The sequence below is a fragment of the Takifugu rubripes genome, chromosome 4 (assembly GCF_901000725.2).
Source record: "Takifugu rubripes chromosome 4, fTakRub1.2, whole genome shotgun sequence".
In the NCBI taxonomy this organism is placed as follows: Eukaryota; Metazoa; Chordata; class Actinopteri; order Tetraodontiformes; family Tetraodontidae; genus Takifugu; species Takifugu rubripes.
The window spans coordinates 12,834,667-12,857,217 of record NC_042288.1 but is presented as its reverse complement, the minus strand read 5'-3'; the positions used below and the strand labels follow the sequence as shown (position 1 = coordinate 12,857,217).

Sequence of the window (22,551 nt, the reverse complement as noted above, 5' to 3'; positions counted from 1 at the left end):
GAAGTCCCCAAAGCTTTTCGCTCTTCTTTCACTGAATTAAAGTTTACAGCTCATTTTTCCACAGTTCCTCCTTCATTATGTACACAGTTTTTACCAGGTTGCCAACACCTGCCTGCCCCCCCAGCTCTGAGTAACCAGCGCGGTCAGATATGACGTCATATAAATGTTTAAAATGTCTAACTTGTTCCTGGATGAGCCGAGCTGAAACACGAGCTACCCGGCGTCAACACGCTGGTGTCTCCCGGGCGGTGCGTCCATCCCAGCGGAGCAGCTGCGCAGCCCTCTTGTGGCCCAACGCCACACTTACTTAGACAAACTCAAATCCTGTGACAGAGTCGGCGTAGTAGGTAACAATAAGCCCGGGCGCCGCTGATGTGGCTCCGCAGCCATGGGCAGCTGTCAGTGAGTGTTCTGGTGAGGATAATCTGACAGCCCGGATCAGATCCTGTCTATTGAGATTAATTAGGCTTCACCATTATGGTGATTTCGACATTAATGTGGCTAAATTTAGACACATGGTGTTTACGCGCTGTAAACAGTTTGATCCGGTACAATGGGCAAAGCCCCACCTTTGTTGTTCCGGATTTAGTTGTGGAACCAGTTCTCTGTTGAACTTCTCAGGTTCTCCTTGGCCTCGTCCGTCTACAAAGTTTACCTTCTTCTCATCCGTGTCCATAAAGCCCAACCCTTTGCATTCATGGCAAACGTGCACTATTTGGACGGATCAGTTGGTGGTTTCTGCGCTGGGTGCATCAGCCCTCCCAGCATTGTTGTTCTTCTGCAACCCCTCCTGGGTGGATCTTTTAGAAAGAAGCTATCAATACGATTTATTGTGTCTCCCTCAGACTTTGTCCCTGGTTATTGAATTGCCTTCCTATGTGTTCTACGGTGCTCATTGAAGTATATGAAAGGGTTGTAATAATTGTATTATTATTGATATTAGAGCCTTTGTGCCTAACAAAGCACCCCCCCTCCACACACACACACACACACACACACACACACACACACACCCTGCCCCACCCCACCCTGCCACTCCTTTACCATCCTCCACCCGTGAGGTATTTATTAAAGCCAGTCATTTGTGTCTATTAGTGCACGTATACATGCAGCACCCGCTGATTGTTAAGTTTACTCAGAAAAGGAGTTGCCATGACTACTGGCTTTCTGTGCGAGGGAGAGAGAGGGAGAGATTTGCCTCTGTGCAATGGCAGTGCGCGAGGGTTGAACTGTATAATGACTGTGCTACATGGAGACTTCATCAAGGCCATTCACAGTTTGGTATTTAGGTTTTGTGGCGTTTCTGGCTGAGCGAAAGTGCTCAGGGACGTGCCATTTCAGCCAGAATTCCCCTCTGAGCGGTTGGTTATGCCAAAAGGGCAATTGGCCATTTGGCCTCCTCTAATGATTTAGGTGGAAATGTATTTATGATATATAATTCTAATTACATGCATCTGTCCCACTGCAGACAGTGAAAATGAGCTCAACCATGTGTGATTATAAGCTGCTGGTGTTTGTCTGGAGATTACTGATGACAGTAATTTGGAGCCTCCCCACCCCGTGCCCCGACAATACCCACTTATTAGTTTGTTTCATGAGGGAAAATAAGGTTTCTCTGCTCCGTCTGTGTGTGTGTGTGTGTCCACCCTCGATCTTTATGTCAATTCACCTTAGCAATGTATTAGATATTGTTAACCTGGTCCCCAGCGCACACATTTATTAAGCAAACACGTTTAGACCACAGAAAATGGCACACACCCTCACAATTTAATTTTCCCGTACTATTATGGGAAGTGTTTTCAGTGCATGTGGTCTCCATTATCTGCCTCTATGAATGCAGCACCGGTGGTTGAGACCTGGGAAATAAGAAAAATATTGCTGTAAATTAAAGATCCTCCATTTGAAACACATTTTAAAAGGCGGAAAAGCATTCAAATTAGTTTTATATGGCCAGACACATAATGAAAACCCTTCTTGATTATGAGTACATGGCATAATTATATCAGTTGTTTTTACATGTGTAATTTATTGGTCTATTAGTATTTCTGTTGCTTCAAAATGACCATCGATGGAACGATAAACCTAAATGTGAAAGCCTCGGTAGCTGTGATGAGATTGTGGTGGCTGGAGACGGCATCTCCAAAGCCGAGGCTCCCGCGGTCCAAGCGGTGAACCAGCAAACAATTCAGACCCCCGGAGGGCCCCTCTCTAAACCCATCTGCTAACATCTGGGCGTCAGCTACACCAGCCAACCTTAGGGGCTCCAGCGGAGCCGAGTCGGGGCTGTTTTGGCAGGAAAAAGTCACTTTCATTTTCCTTTTTATAGAGCTGAGTCATTTATTAGCCACTTTGACATTTTTCTTAATGAAACTGTGTGTTAGTCTTCCTCCAGAGGCTAATATGAAAAAGTAAGTACTTTTTAATTAATAACCTCAAATAACCTCCACCATATCCTATTTCAGCTACATTCCCTCTCAGGGCAGATTTACAGAGAAACTCAGTGCACGAGGCCTCGTGCTTTTTCTCTGCTTCTTTAAAACACCTGTTTAAAGCAGTACAGTACAGTATCAGTGTGTGATGTCATCACACATCGGTCTGGCCTTTATTAAGCTCACGTTTTAACCAAAATGTGTCATTAAATTTCAATTTGACAATAAATAAAAGACACACACACCCACACACACACACAGGGGGCTGTGTTCGTATCCGTGTGCACCGACCCACATGCCAGTGCGGGGTAATGGTGCTCCCGGTGGGGGGAGCGTCGTGCATTACCATAAAGATAACTTACTCTACGCGTGTGTGCTTTGCCGTGTGATGAAGAGGAACCCCGCTGCTGTCTCATATCACTGCACAATAGGCAATATGAAAAGCCGGCAGGAAGCCGAGCCGAAGCTTCGGGCTTGGGTGGCGGACGACTTTGTGTTTGGCTTGATTTACGCGTTTTTTTGTTCCACTCCATTTGAAGCCTCGCCTGCTGCACGCTGCAACAACTCTTTTTGCCATTTAAGTCGGCCGGGAAACCTAAAAAAAAAAAAGACCTTGAACTGTGAGACAGGAGGGCTAAAGTGGCCCAAGCCGAACGGCGCTCGTTTCCGGTGAAATATCGGTCTGGTTCTGCACCAGACAGGGAGATTCTGATTTATCCTGCTGGTGCTGATTGTTCGCTTCTGCCTCTGTTTTCGGTACCTCGTGACTTGTTCTTTCCCAGGCAAGATAAAAAAGAGAGCTAAAATAGAACTTTAAGGTCAACACTTTGGCAGAGGGGGAAAAAAAGTGATCCCTTTTAAAAAATCTCTTTCTCGCAATCTGTCTCAGCACCAGCAGTGGATTTCCAGATCCAGCTATTTAAAGAAACGCGACAGTTGGTTTACAGTTATTTGTGTTCCTTGTACGCCGAACAATCCCTCCACGTATCTGTTGCTTCCTTTTCTTTGTCCTTTGTTTTACTCTGGCGTCAGTCCCACTATTTTAGTCCTAATCTGCTTCACGCTGTTTGTGTTTGCCGACCGCGTGCGCGATGCTGTGCTGCCGACGTGTCCGTTGTTTTTCCTGCTTCGATTATCCCCCCCCCCCCCCCCCCGTCTGATTTGAAACAGATTCAGACTCCTCGCCTTTGACCAGCTGTCAGACTCTCCTCCCCATGAGTAGGCAGCTGAAGAGGAGACGCCAGAAACTGAGTTAATTTCAGTCTTAGCCCAAAGTCCGTGCCAGGATGCTGCTGTACGCTGTGTTTTAATTGGGTGGTGCTCTGGGCTGGTTCTGTCAGCCCTCATATGTCTGAAGAAGAGCATGAGCAGCCTGTTGAGCTTGAGCTGCCAGGTCAGCTTCCTGTAGTGGGGAGGCTTTTATCTGAACGGCTTGTGTTTTTCCCCACCTTACACCCTTGAGCTCCACACTTCCTGAGCACTAAAATCATTTCTAATCCTCCTCCTTGAGTTCCTCTTTCAGACTCGGCTACGTTCACTTCTGTCCCTCACTCCAGAGAGCGATGGGAGCGATCGCCTCCATCCTTCATGTGTGTACACACACACACACACACACCTATTATGTGCTAAAAATAATCCCCTATTAGCAGCAATCTTGAGAGAGAGGGGTGGCGGGGGCAAAAGGTGTGACTGGTGTTGAGAGGTGAAAAGTGAAGTGTGGTGCAGAGAAGAAGAGGGAGGGAAAGATGAGGCTTTTATGTCTTGGTTGTCTTTCACTTATTGGAGTCTCTTCTCACATGAGAGGATTGATGATGTGTGAATGCATTTATGGCTTTGATATATTGGCTCCAGAGATAGCTGCTGAAAGTTGATATTCTTTTAAAATGTGAGAGTGTTTTCATTGACTTTTTCCATCCAGAGCGATCTTTTTTTTTATATTTGCACCCGTTATTTGCATATAAATGCAGTGTAGTGGTGACAGTGAGCAGTGATGACAGTTTTAGATCAGGTCTCGCTTTTTGTGTTTTCTTTTGGTTGTTTTTCTTTAAAAAAAAAGGGTCCAAAGTGTACTTCTTAATATCGTTCTGCAGAGAGACGGAGCGTATCGATGGTGCAGTGTTTCCCAGAATCACCTCATAGCAATTAGGTTTTAGGTCTGTCTCTCACCTCTCTGTGTTTCCATCCACAGTCCAAAAACAGGAATATTAGATTGGCTAGAGACTCTAAACTGATCCTCAATGTGTGTGAGATTCAGTTATGACTAGTTTAGAAATCTGAATAGCTACGATACACAGCCTGAATGAAAAAAGCCGCAACCTAGATTCGAGTGTTCTCTTGTATAATTAGTGCAGGGGTGATCATCTTCATCATCTTTCAGCTGACAACAAGTCATTTCATGATAACTGATGCGATGAGCAGCTTCTCATGAAACAACTGTGTCAAAAGCCGCATCGTGTGGTCATGGAAAAGCTGTTGGTTTGTTTGAGAAGGTTCAGAGAAACATCTTCGGACAGTGGTCTATGAAGTGTCCAACTCAGTGGAAGGGTAGCGGGGAACCATCGTCCGGAAAAATTCTGAATGATCGGGATTGGTGGATCGCTTCAAGCTTTGGTGAAAACAAATCGTAGGAAGACAACAGCAGAACTCATTCAGTAGTGAAAGTTAGAGCCTGTCCACCTGCAGAAGGGAACTCAGGGGATTGAGACGGAACAGCTGCGTAGCCTTAAGAAAACCACTAATCAGTGAGGCTAATCGGAAAAAAGGCTTCAGTTTGCTAGGAAGCAAAAGATTGGGCTCCGATGCAACAGAAGAAGGTCATGTGATCGGAGGAGTCCAGATTTACCCTGTGACGGGGAGTGATGGGGCATCAGGGTAGGAAAAGAGGCAGATGAGGTGGTGCAGCCATCATGCCTAGTGCCTCCTGTACAAGCCAGGGGGCGCTGCTATGATCTGGGGTGGAAGCAGCTGTGGAGCTCCAGCTTCAGCAACATCATGTGCCCAAAGGAGGAGGCCAGACCTGAATATACTGGCTGACCAGGTTATGGTGCAATAACCGGCATATTCCAAGATGAGAAAGTCAGTACAGAGAGGTTCAGGGAGCATGAGACATCATTTTCACTCATGGAAAAAAAAATTATATACTGTATATATATAATTACATTTACACCATGAACACCTGTGCAGCTGGTGACACTGAATCTAAAGAAGTGGAACAACAAGCCTGTTTCCATGACCATGACCAATCAATAACTAGGATTAGCAAGATTACTGATCTGATGCTTTTATATGCATGTGTGAACTGTTATTATCTAAAATCTCTGATATCACGTGTCTGCTAATGGATTCAGGGTCGGCTACACACTGCTGCTGTCCTTCATTGATCCTTCATGCCTGTTGTATTTTGTCTTCCAATCACATTGTGGTTGCGTCACATCTTCTACTATATTTTCCCACGTGTAAATATAATGGAACAAAATAAATCAGGGTAACGGAGACATGCACAGAGCTGTCAGAGAATTGGAGAGAAATGAAGGCGTGTTGAACTGATTTCTCATAATCGGATAAATTCCTGTATCTGATGAAGCATATCGCATCCCACTGTTTACAAGATCACTGGAATAATCGGATTACTCCAGAAATCGGATGGTAATCGGCTTTGATGCTCGTCTAAACAGGCCAAAGGCAGGAATCGCTCCGTGTCTCTGTCCAAGGTGCTAAAATCCAACCACTAGTGAACTACTACAGTGTGTCAACACGGCTGATTGAGAGGCTGTAAAGATCCAAATTAAGGATGAAATTTGTGCTTCTTCATTATACATTTTTGAACTTGTTCGCCTTAAATTAACTAAAGACACAGAACTGTAAAATGTACACACTTCTGATATTCCAGCTTTTGTTCAACACCCAACATGACTGAGGCAGCAGCATACCGTACACAAACTCTTGCACACATGTGTATAAAAAGAATTATAGCCTTGATTCACACCTTCCCCACTTGTCCTCAATTTTTCAGCTTTCCTGGGAAATTTTTAGTAGTGTTTTGATAAGTAATTAATTTTCTAATCAGCTCGTTCCAGCAGGCCCCTCAGTCATTAAAGGCCAAGTAAGTCAAAGTAACCGCAAGTATGTTTAACTGTCTTCATTGACAAGTTCCCTTTGGAACGTAGATAAATGAAGTGCTGACTATAGAGATCAGAGACGCAGCTAATGAAGGTCTCTGGGCGGCTCCAATGCTAATTTGTGTGTTTGGTTGAAAGGCCACGTGTTAATTAAAAATCATAGTGTGATTAATCTGAATCTAGCTAGAACCCCCCCGCCCCCCGATTGTTGCGTTAACAATGACGAAAAAAAAAACGTTAACTTCATATCTGGATAAACACAAAACCCATCATGAACAGAACCGGACACCCGCTCCTTATAGAGCATTGCTTTAGTTACCAGGTGTAAAAAGTTATGGAGAATACTTGCTTCTGCACAAGTCATTTAATTTCCACCGCATCCTTCCATCCTCCCCCCATCTTTCCATCTGTGTCTCCCTCTACGTAATGGACAGGGATGAATGGTAACAAAGAGAAGATGCACATCAGAGCCAAACCACACGGGAGGCCAGTGGTCAGAGTCACTAAAAGTCCGATGGTCCCCAGCTGGGACAGAACTGTCGGTTCCACTCAGCCACCCAGGCATGAGCACGCCACACCTCAGACAGGGACAACCTTGAGAGAATGTGCCAATGACCTCTACAAATGCAGAGGTACGGAGGGGATGAGAGGAGGTTCATGGGGATGGAGGCACCCCAATGACAGAAATGATCCCAAACTGAAATATACACATATTCATAAATAAATGAACTGAACATCAACACTCTTTTCACACACAACACCTCTCTCCTGAGGTGTTTGTTGATTGACAAATCCTGACAAATTATCTTAATATTTCCCATCATCTGTGCTGTCAGCCCCCCCCCCAACTTTGCGTCCCTCAATGTCGCATCACATGATCCTCTCAGTCGTAGTGATGCTGTCAGTCTGCTTCACCCTCCCGCTGTTTTGTCAGCTGCTTTGTCTCCGAGTCTGCATGTCAGTCTGACTCCCTCCCTCTCTCTCTCTCACACACACACACACACACGGTGTAGGGTTTATGTGTGATCTCATCAGTTACCACCTCCGGTTCTCTGAATCTGATTCCTCTCCAGCTATTTATAGCCACGGCGCTCACTTCACACTGTGTGACACGTCACGGCTCGTGTTCCTGAGCGTTTGGCACTTAGTGGCAATTTCGGGAGCGCTTTGTGTGTCCGTCTGTGTCGGCTCTGTAGCAGTTTGTCTGGAATATTCTCCACCCGTGTTTGTTCCTGAATGCGGCGCTAACGGTAGCGTCTGGGGCTGCTGCGAAGGCCTTTGTCATATAATAGATGCAACAGATGGGGTAGGGTTTAAATCCCTACGTTTTAATGTTAGGAAGTCAAATTCGGTTCAATTCAATTTCATTTACATAACATCTGTTACTGGCAAGATTGTCGAACGAGCAGCAGGGGCATGAAAAAACACTCCCTTTTAACAGGAAGAAACCTCGAGCAGGACCAGGCTCGTGTCAGTGTTAGTGATTGGTTCATGTGATTGGTCCTGCAGTCTTTTGATGAGTTCGCCGCCCAAGAGTTTGAGTTTGACCTCCCCCTCTGATGTGGAAGCCACAGGCCTTTTGCGAGACTTATTTATTATTTTTCCAAATGTTCCAAAGCCCGTATCGCTGCCACACCATCACACAGTGGTTTGAATACACAAACCAAAAGCTAAGAACTAAAAAATATAAAGTTTGACACTTTGGGATAGAACCTTTATCCCAAAACAAGAACTCAATAACTGAAACAAAACCCTACACCAGGGGTGTCCAAACTTTTTGCAAAGAGGGCCAGATTTGATAACGTGAAGATGCCCGGGGGCCAGTAGATCCTTCTGATGTTTTTTTAACCAGAAAAGTTACATGCAAATGTACACTATTATAAAACAATTTTCATTGTCACAATTCTTTATTTTTCAAATGGCAGTGTAACCAAATATAAGCCACTCAGGCAGACGTGAACAACTCTAAAAACACAATTCTGCCTTTAATTCATATCCTGAGAGTCAGATAACATTGAACACTGAACTGTATGGAATACCTTAAATTTCCATGAGTTTGATAAATGTAATGCAAAGTTGTCTGTTATCATTCAAGTTTAAAACAAGTAAATTTTGCTCTTGTCTTTTACAAGATCTACAAGAAAGGAGGAATTACATTTTAGTGATTTATTTATTCTGTTAGTGCCAGCGGGCCATAAATAATACATTGGAAGCCTGAAGTTGCGGGCCGTTTGAAATCTTACTGCGGGCCGTGATTGGCCCCCAGGCCAGACTTTGGACATGCCTGCCCTACACCAAATAAAGGCAGTACGTCAAGTGCGATAAACCTCACTTTGCAACCCTGTGTAGAGTAAATGCATTCACGGATACCTTTGTGGCTTTTTCCTGAGGTGTTGAGCTTTTCAAACTTTTGCTTCCTTATATTATAAAAGCCAAAAGGGCTTCTAAAATTTAACCCCCTCTCTGGGTTTTTACAAACTGCATTATTTTCCCAGCTGGGATGGCAAAATATGAAGTCATTTGTAGAAATGTCATCTCAGTGCAACAAACATTTGATTTCCTCCAATTGAAATCATATATACATTTATACATTCCACAGAAACCTCCTGTGATGCTCTATAGGTCTCCAGTATGTGACTACTCCACATTTAAGCGGGACAGGCTGCATGCAGATATCTACAGTATGGCTGCATTCATGTACTGGAATACTGTGCAGAATACTAATGACGCCATGGCTACGTCAATGAGGTTTTTCACATCCGAGAGGTCCAGCGACATCGAGGAGAACTACAGTCTGTGGAACCACAACCAGTGATGCGAGTGTGTGTGTCTGTGTGTGTGTGTGTGTGTGTGTTATAGCGTGTCATGTACGCAGGATCGATATGCTCATTGGCTGCAATATCACAGGTGAAATGGGAACGTCTGCCTGTCATTTTCACCAATAGAGCAGAGGGAAAGTAGATGAGGTGTGTGTGTGTGTGTGTGTGATTGTGTGTGTGTGTGTGTGTGTGTGTGTGTGTCCAGCTTTGTGTGGTTGCACAGACCTGGGGAATTGATGCTATGTGTCGTGTCCATGACAACCGCCTCTCTTTCTTTTCCTCTCCTCCCTTCTTCCCCTCACCATTAGCCCCTCCCCTCATCAGGAGAAGCTTGACACTTTTCCTGCGACAGAGGACTGAAACAGTATCGACTCGTCAACACAATCACCATGCCACCATTCCTGATATTTACCTTCGTCTCCACCTGATTGTGCACTAAAGCACGCATTCAGGAGTGATCAACATTGCGTTCCTCTCGATCAATCCTTTGTGTGTGTGTGTGTGTGTGTGTGTGTGTGTGCAGGTTTGTCCTCTGCTATAGGTTGAACCACTTTGCACCTTCTGTCCTGTCCAGTCAGCCTGTTCCACGCACTTGTTGTCATTGTCCCCTCATCCACTGGGAGTAATTGAATCCAATCACGCAGAGTTTTCTTTTTTAATGAGTCAGGCACAATAACTAAGGATGAAAAGAGTTTGTTTTGTCTGCCGCACCTGTCTGATCATTTGTTGCGGGGTGTTTTTTGAGGGGAACTGATCTCAGCGTCTCTTCACTCATTACTTTATCTTGCTGGGCGCTGGGCTGCCCGCCAGGATGAGCTTAAAGGTTCACCAGAGGACTCACTGCTGATAAGATGGAGAGACAGACTTGGCATCGACTCAACAAAAAGCACAAAATAAGAGTTTCTTTTCCTATCGCATTTACTGTAGGCGTGCGAGGGAGCAGTGTCTGCCTAAAGAAAGTGTTTAGGATGGAATGTTTAGGAATCTCTACTGACCTCAAGTGGATGCTGATTGAAGTTGCAGGCGTTTGGACTTGAGTGCCATTAACAAAGTTGATGTTCTCGCTGTATTTCGCGGTGCTTTAACACCAGGTTTTCCATTCCCTCCCCACTCCTGCCTTATTTTGCTATTCTCTTTCCTCTCCTACAGTTTGTTGGTCTATCTCTTCCCCACAAACCTCTCCCCCATTCTCTTTCTTCTTTCCCTGCAGACTTCGAGCTATCCAGCACCTGTTCTCCCGCTTCTACGAGTTCTCACTCTGGGTCCGAGCCGCCCCATAAATAATACATTGTTTACTTCACACCTTGCAAAGTCTGCTGTATAATTTTCACCCCCCCCCCCCCCCATTTCCGACTGAAGAAGTGGAAATTTCCTTCTTATCGTCGGATCTGCAGGTATCTGCCCGGCTGTAAGCTCCTGGTGAGTGTGTGTTGTGTCTACTCGCAGAGCAGCGGTGACACAAATTAACGAAACACACTGTCAGTGTAAGAAAAACAGACCTCCAGGGTCATATTCAGACTGTCTGAATAGGTGATTTAGAGGTGGCGGCTCTATGTAAACATATAGAACACACACCATTATGTGGAGAAAACTGCCCTGCCAGACAGGTGCTATTTCTTTATAATATATGTGCAGGTGTACTTGAGACAAATAGGACATGTTTAATATAAAAATTTGCTTCATATTATAATAACTTAAGAGAGGGGAGAGGTATAAAGATACTTCATCAGAATATGGAAGCCACAGCCCACTAAACTATGGACGCCTACGCCCACTGAGGGAGGTGGAAACGCCGTCCTGCTCCCTGGATTAGTTTTCTTTTTATACAGTTTTAACCACTTGGTGGGACCATGTCAGCCGCGGTCAGCCTGAGCACCTCTGAAGAGGACATGGGAGGTTTTTACGCACTCATCCTCATGTCAGTTTTCCCACTGTCTTACCTGCTGAGGAGGAAAGGTGAGAGGCACTTTCTTCTGTCTGTGCAGCCGTCAGTAACGCCATAAAAAATGTATGATATTACTGTTGACGCCCACCATATGGCCCCTTTCTGGCTGAGCAACCATTAAAAGATTTCCAGTCACGTATGTGAGTTTGCCATCCGTGGTGTCGTATCGCTGCTGCATTGATCGTCTAGATATAGATCAGCTCACGTTTGACTAAAAACGACATGTTGTCATGGATAACTACTCGGTTACTACTGACAAACGTGTTCTGTGAGCTAATTCACAATCTCACGATATGATTTTAGTTTGCATGAGCACCTGTGGCTCCTGTTTTAATCAGCGGTATCTCAAGAATGGAGACCATCCAGGGCTCCTCTGTTCCTGGAAAACCACCTGTATTTACAGTATATGTGTGTGTGTGTGTGTGTGTACATGCTACGTAATGAGGAGCAGAATTTGCATTCCACCTGCAAAAGGGAGAACCTCAATGGCCTGTTTGAAGGTTAAGGGTTTAACCTTGAGGATACGGTTTGGCAATTAGCCGTGATATTCCGGGACAAGATAATGGTGTGAGTCCTCACAAAGATAGGAGTACAAACATGGTGTGTCAATAATCATGTTGTTCCATCGCCATTTTCTGTAAATAAGAAACGTGTCTCGATCGATCCACCTTCCTGGCGCCATAGCAACGGCACACCTGTCTCGGTGTGGTATCAAACAGGTATCAAACAGACTAGCCGTCAGGTAGCCGTGTGACTAATCTCCGGTGCATATGTCAGGAGGTATACAACGCAGGCTTCCCCTGCCAGCAGCAGATTGATCAACACTCCGGTATCAGCTGACTTCACCTCTTTAATCATTACTTAGCGTATATTTAGCAGCAGAAGGAGTTTGGAAAGATCGATAATTGCCTGATGGGAAGCCGCATAACTTCTGTTAATACAGGTCGAGGACGTCACGTATTTGTGTGTAGAAGGATTTCCTGGTGTTGAAGGACATTTGTAATCTGTTTTGACACTCATGGGAGGGATTGTTTATGTTATATTTGCACCAGATTATTCTTAAGTGTCTCTAACGAATGACCTCTGCTGCCCCGAGTGGTTGCCCGGACTGTTGTGACTCAATGGATCTTCCCGACGACTGTCCGTCCCCGGGAGACTAAAATCCGTCACCTTTAAGTCGCGCCAGCCTTGACCCTCAAACCGCCGTGGCTGACGTTCTCATAAACCTGATGAGGAAAAGAAGAGGACGCGGGGCAGCAGATAGAGTCGGGAACACATCTGCAGGGCCAATTTTCTATTGTGACAACCAGAATGAGGTGAAAAATCCTCCAGGAGGGGGGACGTGCTGAAGGGTAATAAAGAATAGATGCATCTCTCCTTGGCGCTTTAAAGAAAGCTGCAGATGGATGTAACCTCCCTCACTCTCCAGTTTGTCCTTCCTTTGTTCCTTCGGGTTCTGCTTCTCCCTGTCTTCTGTTACTTATCATTATTCTCCCGCAGCGTCCCGCACCCCCTCTCCAGCCCTCCTCCTCCTCCTCTCTGTTTTTCCACTCAAATGGCACATTTCTCCAGCTCATAGACAACATTTTCAGCCGGCGTGTCAGCCTGGCGTCTCTGGTGCCGCTCTGCATTCATAAGGTCCTCGATCGCAGCCCAACTTCAAAGCAGCCAGCGCGCGTTAGCCAAAGGACGAGGAGGGTTTGGTCCATGCTTGTCTTTGCGCCGTGTCACTGCTTGGGCGGCGTGACATCACCAGAGATTAGGTTTCCAGTCACCTTGTGTAGATGACGGACCGTCTCTGTAATGAGGTCCTCCGCTGCACCGTCCAGCTGGAATTGGACAAGAACGTCAACAAACCAGCGACGCAGGCAGTGGATGCAGTCACAGCCCACCTCATTCATCTGTCTCCCCCCCCCAAAAAAAAAAAAGCAGACGTGGATTCATCGGGTGAAAACAAATAACGAGGCACCACCCGAACTTTTTTTTTCCAGTTTCTGTTTCTGTTATTTTTGCAGCCGTGGGTGAAGTGATACCCTCGCTGGGAGGCCTGCTGGGACGGCACATCGACTGGTGGCTAAGAGTAGCAGCCTGCACCGGTTCGTGCTGAAAATTTGATTAAACCAACTTCACCTGATGGCATACACAATGGAAATCCAATATTTAACTCCAGGTTCTTACAGTTCATGGCTGGAGCTTCACTCTGGCTCTTTACCCGTCTATCCTACATAAATGGAAGCCAATAAAAATCTACTTTAAAGGCACCTCTACAAGCCCAGTTAGAGATGCTGCAGCTATTCAGTGGATACACCAAATGTATCTATATATAACATCGTAATATTCTACTGGTTATTCCATGAATTATGAATCATTCCAAGTGCATAATGATTGACAGGCAACCTCATAATTTGAATGATGCAAAGCAAAAGTACCTTCCCACAAACAGAGCAGCTCATTAATGTGCATTTACATATTTAAAGAAGCATTTAAAGGTTCAAAAACAAGTTTTATACAGCTCACGTGAGTGAAAATTACAGAAATAAAAATCAGGTTGCCGACGGAGACCAAATTTATTTAATTAATCAAAGATAACACTGTTTCGTAGAAGTCTGTCTTCACTGTTACATTTGAATCAATGGATTTAATTAAAAGGATGTCGTTTTCTCGCCACATGTTTCTCCCAAACATCCCGCCTGCATAACTACAACAAAGAAATCTTTTTTTTTCCACATTCATCTCGGATGGCAACTTATTTCTGAAGTGTAATGAGGCGACGCATCGAGCGGGAGAGCTGCAGAAGCAGATGCGACAGCCTCCGACCGTCTCCGCCGCGTGAACGTGCAGTTTGAGATCAGACTTGATAGTTATTTTCTTTTCATCTGTTAAATCTGGGCCTTTAAAAACATCCTCCAGTTACCAAGGAAACCGCGTTAGACAAATCAATGTAGGTAATGTCACTGGATAGCAAGAGTTTGCTCTCTCTCTCTCCCCCTCTCTTTCCCCTCTAATTTTCATTGCTTTCTCTCCCACTCATCCGCTCCCCTTGCCTTTCTCTCTCCATCCGCTCCCTCCCTCCCTCCCTCCCTCCCTCCCTCCCTCCCTCATTCACTCCTACTCCCCCCTCACAACACTCCTGACAACCACTGCCAAAGGACTACCAAGCACAGCACATCCCAAGTTTTCATACCTCATCGGGGGCCCTGGTGCAAGAGGAAAAAAAGAGGAGAAAAATAAGAAAAGAACAGGTTCTTCAAACTTTAGTTTGGTTTTTTGACAGTGAGTCCTGCAGCCTGTAGCTCCAGCAGCGCTGAGGCCTCCTCCAGGACATGGGAGGAATTCCCCATCTGCGTTTCTCAACTCACAACATTGGATCAAAGTGAGTAAAAGTGAGGACGTCGGACAAGAAGGAACGCTTCAGAAAAGTTAGACAAAGTCCTCAGGTTGGCTCTGGGACTTGTTTCGGTGGCCCGACTCGGCCCGGCCTGATCCGGGGCGGCTCCCCGGGGCAGTGGTGGGCAATGACAGACGGCGGTCTCCCAAGATGTTGACTCTGGATGGCCTGGAGATCATCGCTGTTCTGGTGGTCATGGGGCTCTTCATCAAAGTCCTGGAGCAGTTCGGGATGTTTGAGCCTGTCGGTGGGGAAGGTAATGGAACTTATGGCAGATTTGACACTTTATTAACAATTGACAAGTTGCGGTTTGAAGGCAGGGCGGGTGTGTGGGTGCGTATGTGAGTTGGCACTTGGATCTGCAGTCTCCATTCCCTCCGGTCCTGAGCGGCTGCAGTCCTGTCTGAGGGTTTTAGTTACTCCAGTGCATCCCAGCATCTTCCCTGAGCCTCTCACACACACAAACATATACAGAGTAACTTTAGCTGTTTGTGAGGCCTCCTTTGCCCCAGGGGTGAGTGCTTTTACCCTTTAATCAATAACACTATGGGCAGAGTGGGTCTGAGTGCTGTGAGGGAGTGTCAGGCATCCTCTCAGTGCTCCTGTTAGCATATAGCCTCGTATGGAGCTGCGGCAGGACTGAATACAGAGATGTTTCATTTGCATCTTATCTGACCTGATACCAGGATTAATGGAGTTGAACACATTTTTTCATTTGCTTTGAGCTTATTCATCTGTAGGAAATCAGTTCCTGCTCCCATGGTGGCTCCATTCACACATTAGTAACACAACGATGACCAATGCTCCGCCCAGTCGACTGTCCTGTCTGCTCTCTTATCTGCTCTCTGTTGGTGGCGGTAGGGAAGATGACATTCTCATTTTAGCTCAGATCCTTTCCCAGGATGCACCTAGTCGCTCTGGGTATATCAGACAGCAGCTGTACTCGCAGCGTATCCCAAGTTCTGGCCCGAGGAATCTTTTCCCGACCCACGTCACATCACGCTCTGCAGATCGGACATGCGCTGTCATTGTAATCCCCGGATTGTTGGGGGATTTGCTGTGGTTGGAGGTTCTGGACACCACAGTGACACACCTGCTGGATCGAACCCAGCCATTAGCTTCTGCCAACACCTCTGCTAATGCCAGATCACCTGGAAACACGTATACACTGTTTGACACAAATGCATTATCAGTGTTCATTTGACAGTTCTTCACAGAACACCGCTGACCTCATCGCTGTTTGGGGGTGTGCCAGCTTAGTGAATACTTAAACTAATGAATTTTGGGTAACTGAGAGCAGAACCTCATCCAATTGACAGAATGCAACCAGTGATTGGAGTCACTTCATTTTATTTTTCACCATTTCTTTGATTCAGTTTGATCAAAGTGGAGTTATAAGAAAGCTGTGAATTGTCCATTACTCTAATGAGCACTGTGGCAGATCTTCTCCTCCACACACACACACACACACACACACACAGAATGTAAAACATGCTGATGTAGGTGAGAAGGATGCACAGTATATGGACAAGGTGCACTCCTGTCTGTGGGTTAACATGGAATTGATAGATTCAGAGCTAATGGCTAATTGCTGCAGTGAGTTTTTAAAAGTTCAGGATGTGGAAACTGATGTCTGAATGATGGGATGTTCTTCAGACTAAAAGAGTTTCCAATAACAACACACCGGTGTAGCCCACCCACCCCTGCTATTGGAACGCGTCCGGTATAGAATGTGTGTACCGCTAAATGTCTGCAGTATTCAGAACAACCGAGACAACATAGCAGGTAACGAAGCTGCCTCTAGAATCTCTAAAATTAGATGTACTTGACATTCAGATCCACTCCAAGGTGACTTCCACCTTGCGGTTAGCTTCATATTTAAATGGTGCCCATGCTCACCTCATGATGTATAATAATTGTTGCCATATTTTCCCCTTTTCTAATCCCATCAATCAATGGCCATACCTAATTATATAGGCAAAAGCTCTCTCTCTCTCTTCTTTGATTGGGGGGTCTGAACTTGATTGGACACGTCAGTAAAAAGAAAAACAAATAAATTAAGGCTGTCAACTATAATTGATTTCAAGGAGATGTAAATATTGAGTATCATTAAGTCGTTAATGAAGTGAATATAATCTCGCTCCGAACTAGAACAGCATTGTATTATTACCGTCTCCATAGATTTACTGTATTAATTAACTACGGAATGAGAGACACGCCGGGCTGAATTCAGGAACACTCAATAAAATAATGATTAAACAATCAAGAAAAACGTTCCCAACAGTAACAGCAACACGATCCTCTAAAAACGTTTTTCACATTCAGATTCGCAGCATTTCTGCAACGTTTCACCAGTAAACAAAAGCTAATGATATATAAACTAACAATTTACAATCCTGGGTGTAACTGCAAAGAACAATAAATGAACTTTATAAATGAACGCACCATATCTGAGGTGCAGCTAAACACATTCTTATTTCCTGTTAGATTCTTTTTTTTTCTGATTTACTATGTGAGGAAAACTTTCTGAAGCAGCGTGTGGAGGAAACGGTCCTGTTGTCCTTGTGTGTCCTCTCCCTCTGATGGTCAGCCAACCACAAGATGAGACCCTGGGACGATCAGGCCGAGGATATTTAATACACAATTCACTCCATTCTCTGCTTCTTTCTGTGTTGCTTCCCTGGCCCTATCTTTTCATTCTTAAAGTGTGTGTCTGTGTGTGTTTGTGTGTGTGTGTGTGTGTGTTTGAATCCATTAGTTTGTTCTCAATGTTATCATCTTTCTGCAGACATGTGTCAGATAAAATAGAGCAGAACCCAACAACTGTTGTTCTTTTATCCATATAGACACATCTCTCTCTCTCTCTCTCACTCACACACACACACGCACACACGTGCGTGCGTGCGTGTTAAACCTGTTCTTGAATCCATTCCTCACTAACTTGTCTGGGAGATTTGCATTAATACAGCTTAGCTTTGTGTCTCTTATGCAGCCTAACCTGGAACCGTTCAGCACTTTTTAATGTCACATTTGAAATGAGGCCTGAGATGCTGAAACAGACAGAAGGCAGCTTTAAGGAATATTGTTGCATTTCTCTCGGAGCGATCAAAGCACCGGTATCGGCACAGCAGGTGAAACTTGGTCACCCTTGCTGTCCATACAAAGGCAAACTAACTGATTGTAGCAAGGAAAAGTTAGCAAACATTTCCAGAGCAGAAGTAAATGTTGGAACAGCGTAGACAAAACAACAAAATGTGTGCAAAGGTTTCTGAATTTTTGAAATTGCTGTTTACCATCAAAACATGGCTGTTTAAACCTCATGTACCTGTCAAAAGAGGCTTTATCCCACCATAGCACATGCTCTTAATTGCTAATTTTGTACACACACACAAACAGGCTGCAGATGTTGTTATTCAGTGATCAGTTTAACAGCCAATTTGTAGTTTATTCTTGACTGATTCCTCATTACCATTCTGGATGGTGCACTTTCCTGCGAGCGGCTGCCAGCTCATTTCAATTAACTTTACATTTAATGTTTGATTGTCTTTCATTCCAATATTGTGATGCTTTGTCTGGCTTCAAAGTACTGCTGGCTTTCTCCCTAAACCAATTTCTGTGGCAGTAATTTCCCTTTTAGATTTGTCTGACTGGTCTTTCAGGAAGCAAACGTTACAGCGGCCGACGTCAACCCTTCAGAGATTCAAACGCCGTTAGCCTCCACAGTTCCTAATGTTTGATGTGTTGTTCTGTTTCTGCATATCGACCCGTTTACCTGAGTGTGCTCCTGGCAGGAAACAGTGTTTATGATGTGATGGAAATAAGTTTAGAGAGAATGTTGTCGGCTATGCAATTAAGATTGACTACTTTGGGCTGTTCGGGCACACAGGATGCCTTCTTAAAAGCTGAGTACCAGAAGAGGAACTTCAAAATAGCGCAGCTCTAATGTTGATTTGCCAGCTGTGGCTTGATCTGAAGGGTTATCAGAAGAGCTGACATCATTTTAAACATGTCAGGAGCATTTGAAACGGTGCAAAAGTGGCTCATCTATAATTAGCCTCCTCCATTTGGTGTGTAGGACAAAATAAAAAACATTAAGAGGAGAAATGAGCTGTACTTATAGTAGGGAGAGAGCGCCCTCTTCAGGTTAAATATGTCATCACAGCAGTTTTATAGCCGATTCAAAAACCAATATAAATGGACTACTTTTAGGATTTTATTTTATTTTTACAACTAATCACCAATGTTACAGTGTGACCTCTTCCCTTCAAGGAGAGATGATCTCTCCCACATCTGCGTCTCACCCCATCGAGTTTATGCTCCTCATTTTCCAGCTGTTTGCAGTTTGTGGGGACAGAATCAGGCCTCAGCAGGATCAAGTCTGTTTTTGTCTCGCGTCATAGTCATAAAAATATCCTCAGTCGCTAATTATCCGTGCAGACGGATCGCCGCTTTCGCTTCTCTAATTGGAAACACACAATCCAGTTGTGAGCACCATTTGGCGATGACCTCCTCTGTGAGCAGAGGAGCGTGTGCACACGTGTGTGTGTGTGCTCGCGCTTCTGAGATGTTGTAATCAGTTTTGTGCGAGGTAATTGCCCAGGTAGACATCTAAATCTGGAGGTATTTCAATTATTCTGGGTCTGGCTGCAGGCACGATATGCCTCACAGAGACTAATCAGCTGAGACTCATTACCATACTGTAATGGTTTATTACCACCCAAGTGTGTGTGCGCAGGGGTGTGTGTACCTGTCAAAATCTCAAATTAAAGCCCAAGTAATAAGCTGGCCCATGTTATGATGCTGTGACCTCTCACTCTTGGTCACGTGTGATGCTTTTTTACCTGTTCTTCAATGTTACTGTATTGAGTGTTGTGACAATATCAGTAGATGGTCAAAGAACACTGAACACAAACAGGGAAACCCTGAATCTGCGTTATTACGCCAATAACAATCTGTGTCCCCACACCATGAAGACCAAGGAGCTCATCATTGATGTCAGAAGGAAGGCCTTCACCCACCATCCCATCCACATCGATGGTACTGAGGTGGTATTGTCCCTCGTTGGGACACTAAATTGCTCCAACAACCAAATCCTGAGAAGGCCACGTCTTCAGACATCCTGCTGCACTATTGAGAGCATCCTTACCAAGTGTATTACAGTCGGATATGGGAACTATTGGGACCAGTTGTTGCATAAGGTGGTGAAAACCTCCCACGCCTCCTCACCGCATCGCTGGAGCATCACTTCCTTTTATTGGAGACATCTACAGAAACACAACGTCCTTTACTAATGACTCCAACCTGCAGACAGTTTGTTTGCCCTCCTGCCCTCCAGAGGGCGCTACAGGAGCCCCTAACCACCAACACCAGGTTCAGGAACACCTTTTTATCCCTCATCTGTCTCCCTGCTGAGCTCTGCCCACCAGTGCCCGACCCCACGCACACACGGATACCCATCGAGGACTGGTATAAAGTTTACTGTAGGTCATCGTGACAGCTTTGGCTGATTTCCTCTTGCGTAGGTTTTGATGCCTTAAACTTTTAAACACACCCAGGCTTCAGAAAGTGGCTCTATGTGGAGTCCTGCTGCACAGAGTCTCTAAAAGTGTTTGGAAATGACCTCCAGTGCTTCAGCCATCTTGTTCTGTCTTGTTCGATGATAAATACACAACCGTAATCTCTCAGACTCCCTTCCTTGATTTGACTTTGGCTGCAGACTCTGCTGGCCTGAAAATGTCACCATAATTAGGAATTTATCCGGCCTGTGTGATTAAGTGCACCCATAAATACATGTAAGGTACATGGTACCAATTAGGTAAAATAATTTGGCTCTCAGGTGATTAAAGAAATCCAATTAAGCACACGACTGCTGATTAATTACATCGTAGAAAATCAGTTTTTCAAGTTCAAGTCCATTTTGATAAATAACAGTCAGAAATATCAGCTGATGTGTGGAGGAAACAGCGTCCTGCTGTCAGTCTGTTTGAGATGGAATTAAATCAGATGGCATGAAAATGCTTCCGTGTCGAGACTGCTGAGACTAATGTCCACTCATCCGTCTTCTGTTAGCCGCCGCTGGAGGCGAGAGGCAGGAATCCACCCTGGACAGGTCATCACTCCATCTCAGGACACACACATACACACACTCCAGTCAACCTGATGTGGGAGGAAAGCAGCGTACTGCGGCGCTGTGGCGTAGATAAACCAGTACTGAGCAACAATTGAGTCTTTCTGCAGCGTTTTCACAAGGATCTCATTCTGGATGAAATGATTTACCAACCGGCTCCACTCCTCTAAACGCGCTGCTCTTTTTGTTCCATTACTTTTGAGATGAGTCTCTGTCAGGGCGCCAGACGTCGACAACAGAACCCCCCCCCCCACACCCCCCAGTCCCCACCGCACATGTTTTATATGTTATAGCCAGATTTCCCCTTCAGGCCGTGTGTGTGTGTGTGTGTGCGTGCGTGTCACTCAGGGGAGACTGGCACATCTGTGAGTTTAGCTGTTGGGTCAGATGTTTCTCCTCTCTGTCGTCACTCGTCTCTCTCACTCTTTCTCCACATCATCTACTTATTTTGTCCTTTTTTTGCTTTTTCTTCACCCCTTCACAGGTTTCTCTCCCCTCCTTTGCTCTTCTTGTACTCCTCCTGTGCATCCCTCCTTTTAACTCACTCCTAGTAGCATCCTCTTGTGCTATCCTCTCCCCCTTTCTGCAATCTCTCCTCCTCTTTCCTGTTCCTTACTCAGTCCAATCAGTGACCCAATTAAACATGGGGAGGGACGCAGCAGAGGGAGAGTGACGGGGTTTGGGTGAGAACAGGAGGAGAGGCAGGACAGGCGGAGAGAGCGCAGGAGACAGTTGGAGACTGTGTAGCTGGAGAATTGGAAGGAGTCAGAAGAGAATCGTGGCAGGGCTGCCAGGGTGCTCCCCATCGCCCCAACTTCGCCTGGAACTTAAACAACCTCTGACAGGTTCTTCAGCAGCGGGGGTGGAGCAGCCGGTCCACAGTCCTGCTGCGACTGACTTGCTGTTTCTGGATGAAGAAATGAGGAGAATAACAATAAACCCTCAGTGAGAGAGCAGGCGGAGAGCCGCGCAGAGACAGGATGGCCACATCCCGACACATAGACGGAGACTGAGGCGACCGAGGCGGTCCGTACCTGGCTGGAGCCGCACGGCTGGAGGGACGTGCTTCTCCTCGCGGCACGTGAACAATTTCTCTAGGCAGCAACAGAGAGGGGAGAGGGGGAAAAGGATGCATCTGTTTTTCCGAGAGAAATGGGAGGTGGAGGGGCTGCAGACAGTAGGCATTCTGTTGGTGGTCTGCAGCTCCCTCAAACTGATGCACTTTCTGGGGCTAATCGACCTCACTACGGCAGGTAAGACAAATGGTAAGAGAGCAAAGCAGAGAAGTCCGAAGTCCGAAGTCCAGATGTTGAATATGGTGAGGGCTGCTGCCGCTGGGATGTGGAGTGTCTGCGTATGTTTTTCTAAAGTGAATCGGACGCAACAAAGTGAAACGGCCTCATTTCGTCACTAAACAGCCGTCTTTGTCGCACCTATTTATGGTTCTGTCACCTGTGTGTGTGTGTGTTTGGGGGGGGGGGGGGTGCTTTGACTGAAATACAAAAATATCTCCTGCTTTGAAAATGATTTTTCTGAATTGAAGACAAAAGAAAAGCAAACCTTCATCAGCCAAGTGTGTCTTTATTAAACTTGCAAAGGTGGCCCCTGAACCAGCTCCACCGTAGCTTAATAATAGGAGTCCCAACCTTCTGCAGCTAAAAGGGTTCAGTCTCACCGCAGCACCAGCTGAGACGTGGTTTTACGGCACCTCGAAAGACTCCAACT

At 45.5% G+C, this 22,551-nt stretch overlaps 1 protein-coding gene across 6 annotated transcripts in view; it reads left to right on the top strand.

The window, feature by feature from the left end:
• The window catches only part of LOC101068815 (Kv channel-interacting protein 2), a 48,564-nt gene that overhangs the window by 19,979 nt on the left and 6,034 nt on the right, over positions 1-22,551 (top strand). Inside the window, exon 1 of one of the 6 annotated variants that reach the window (XM_029834982.1) lies at positions 14,447-14,955. The exons of 3 other annotated variants lie outside the window; for them this stretch is intronic. In XM_029834982.1, the coding sequence (XP_029690842.1) occupies positions 14,850-14,955 (106 nt within the window). In that variant the 5' untranslated portion in view covers positions 14,447-14,849. Of the gene's footprint in view, positions 1-14,446; positions 14,956-21,147; positions 22,092-22,551 lie in introns of those variants that run through there. 2 more of the 6 variants (XM_029834981.1, XM_029834980.1) reach the window with 2 other exon arrangements.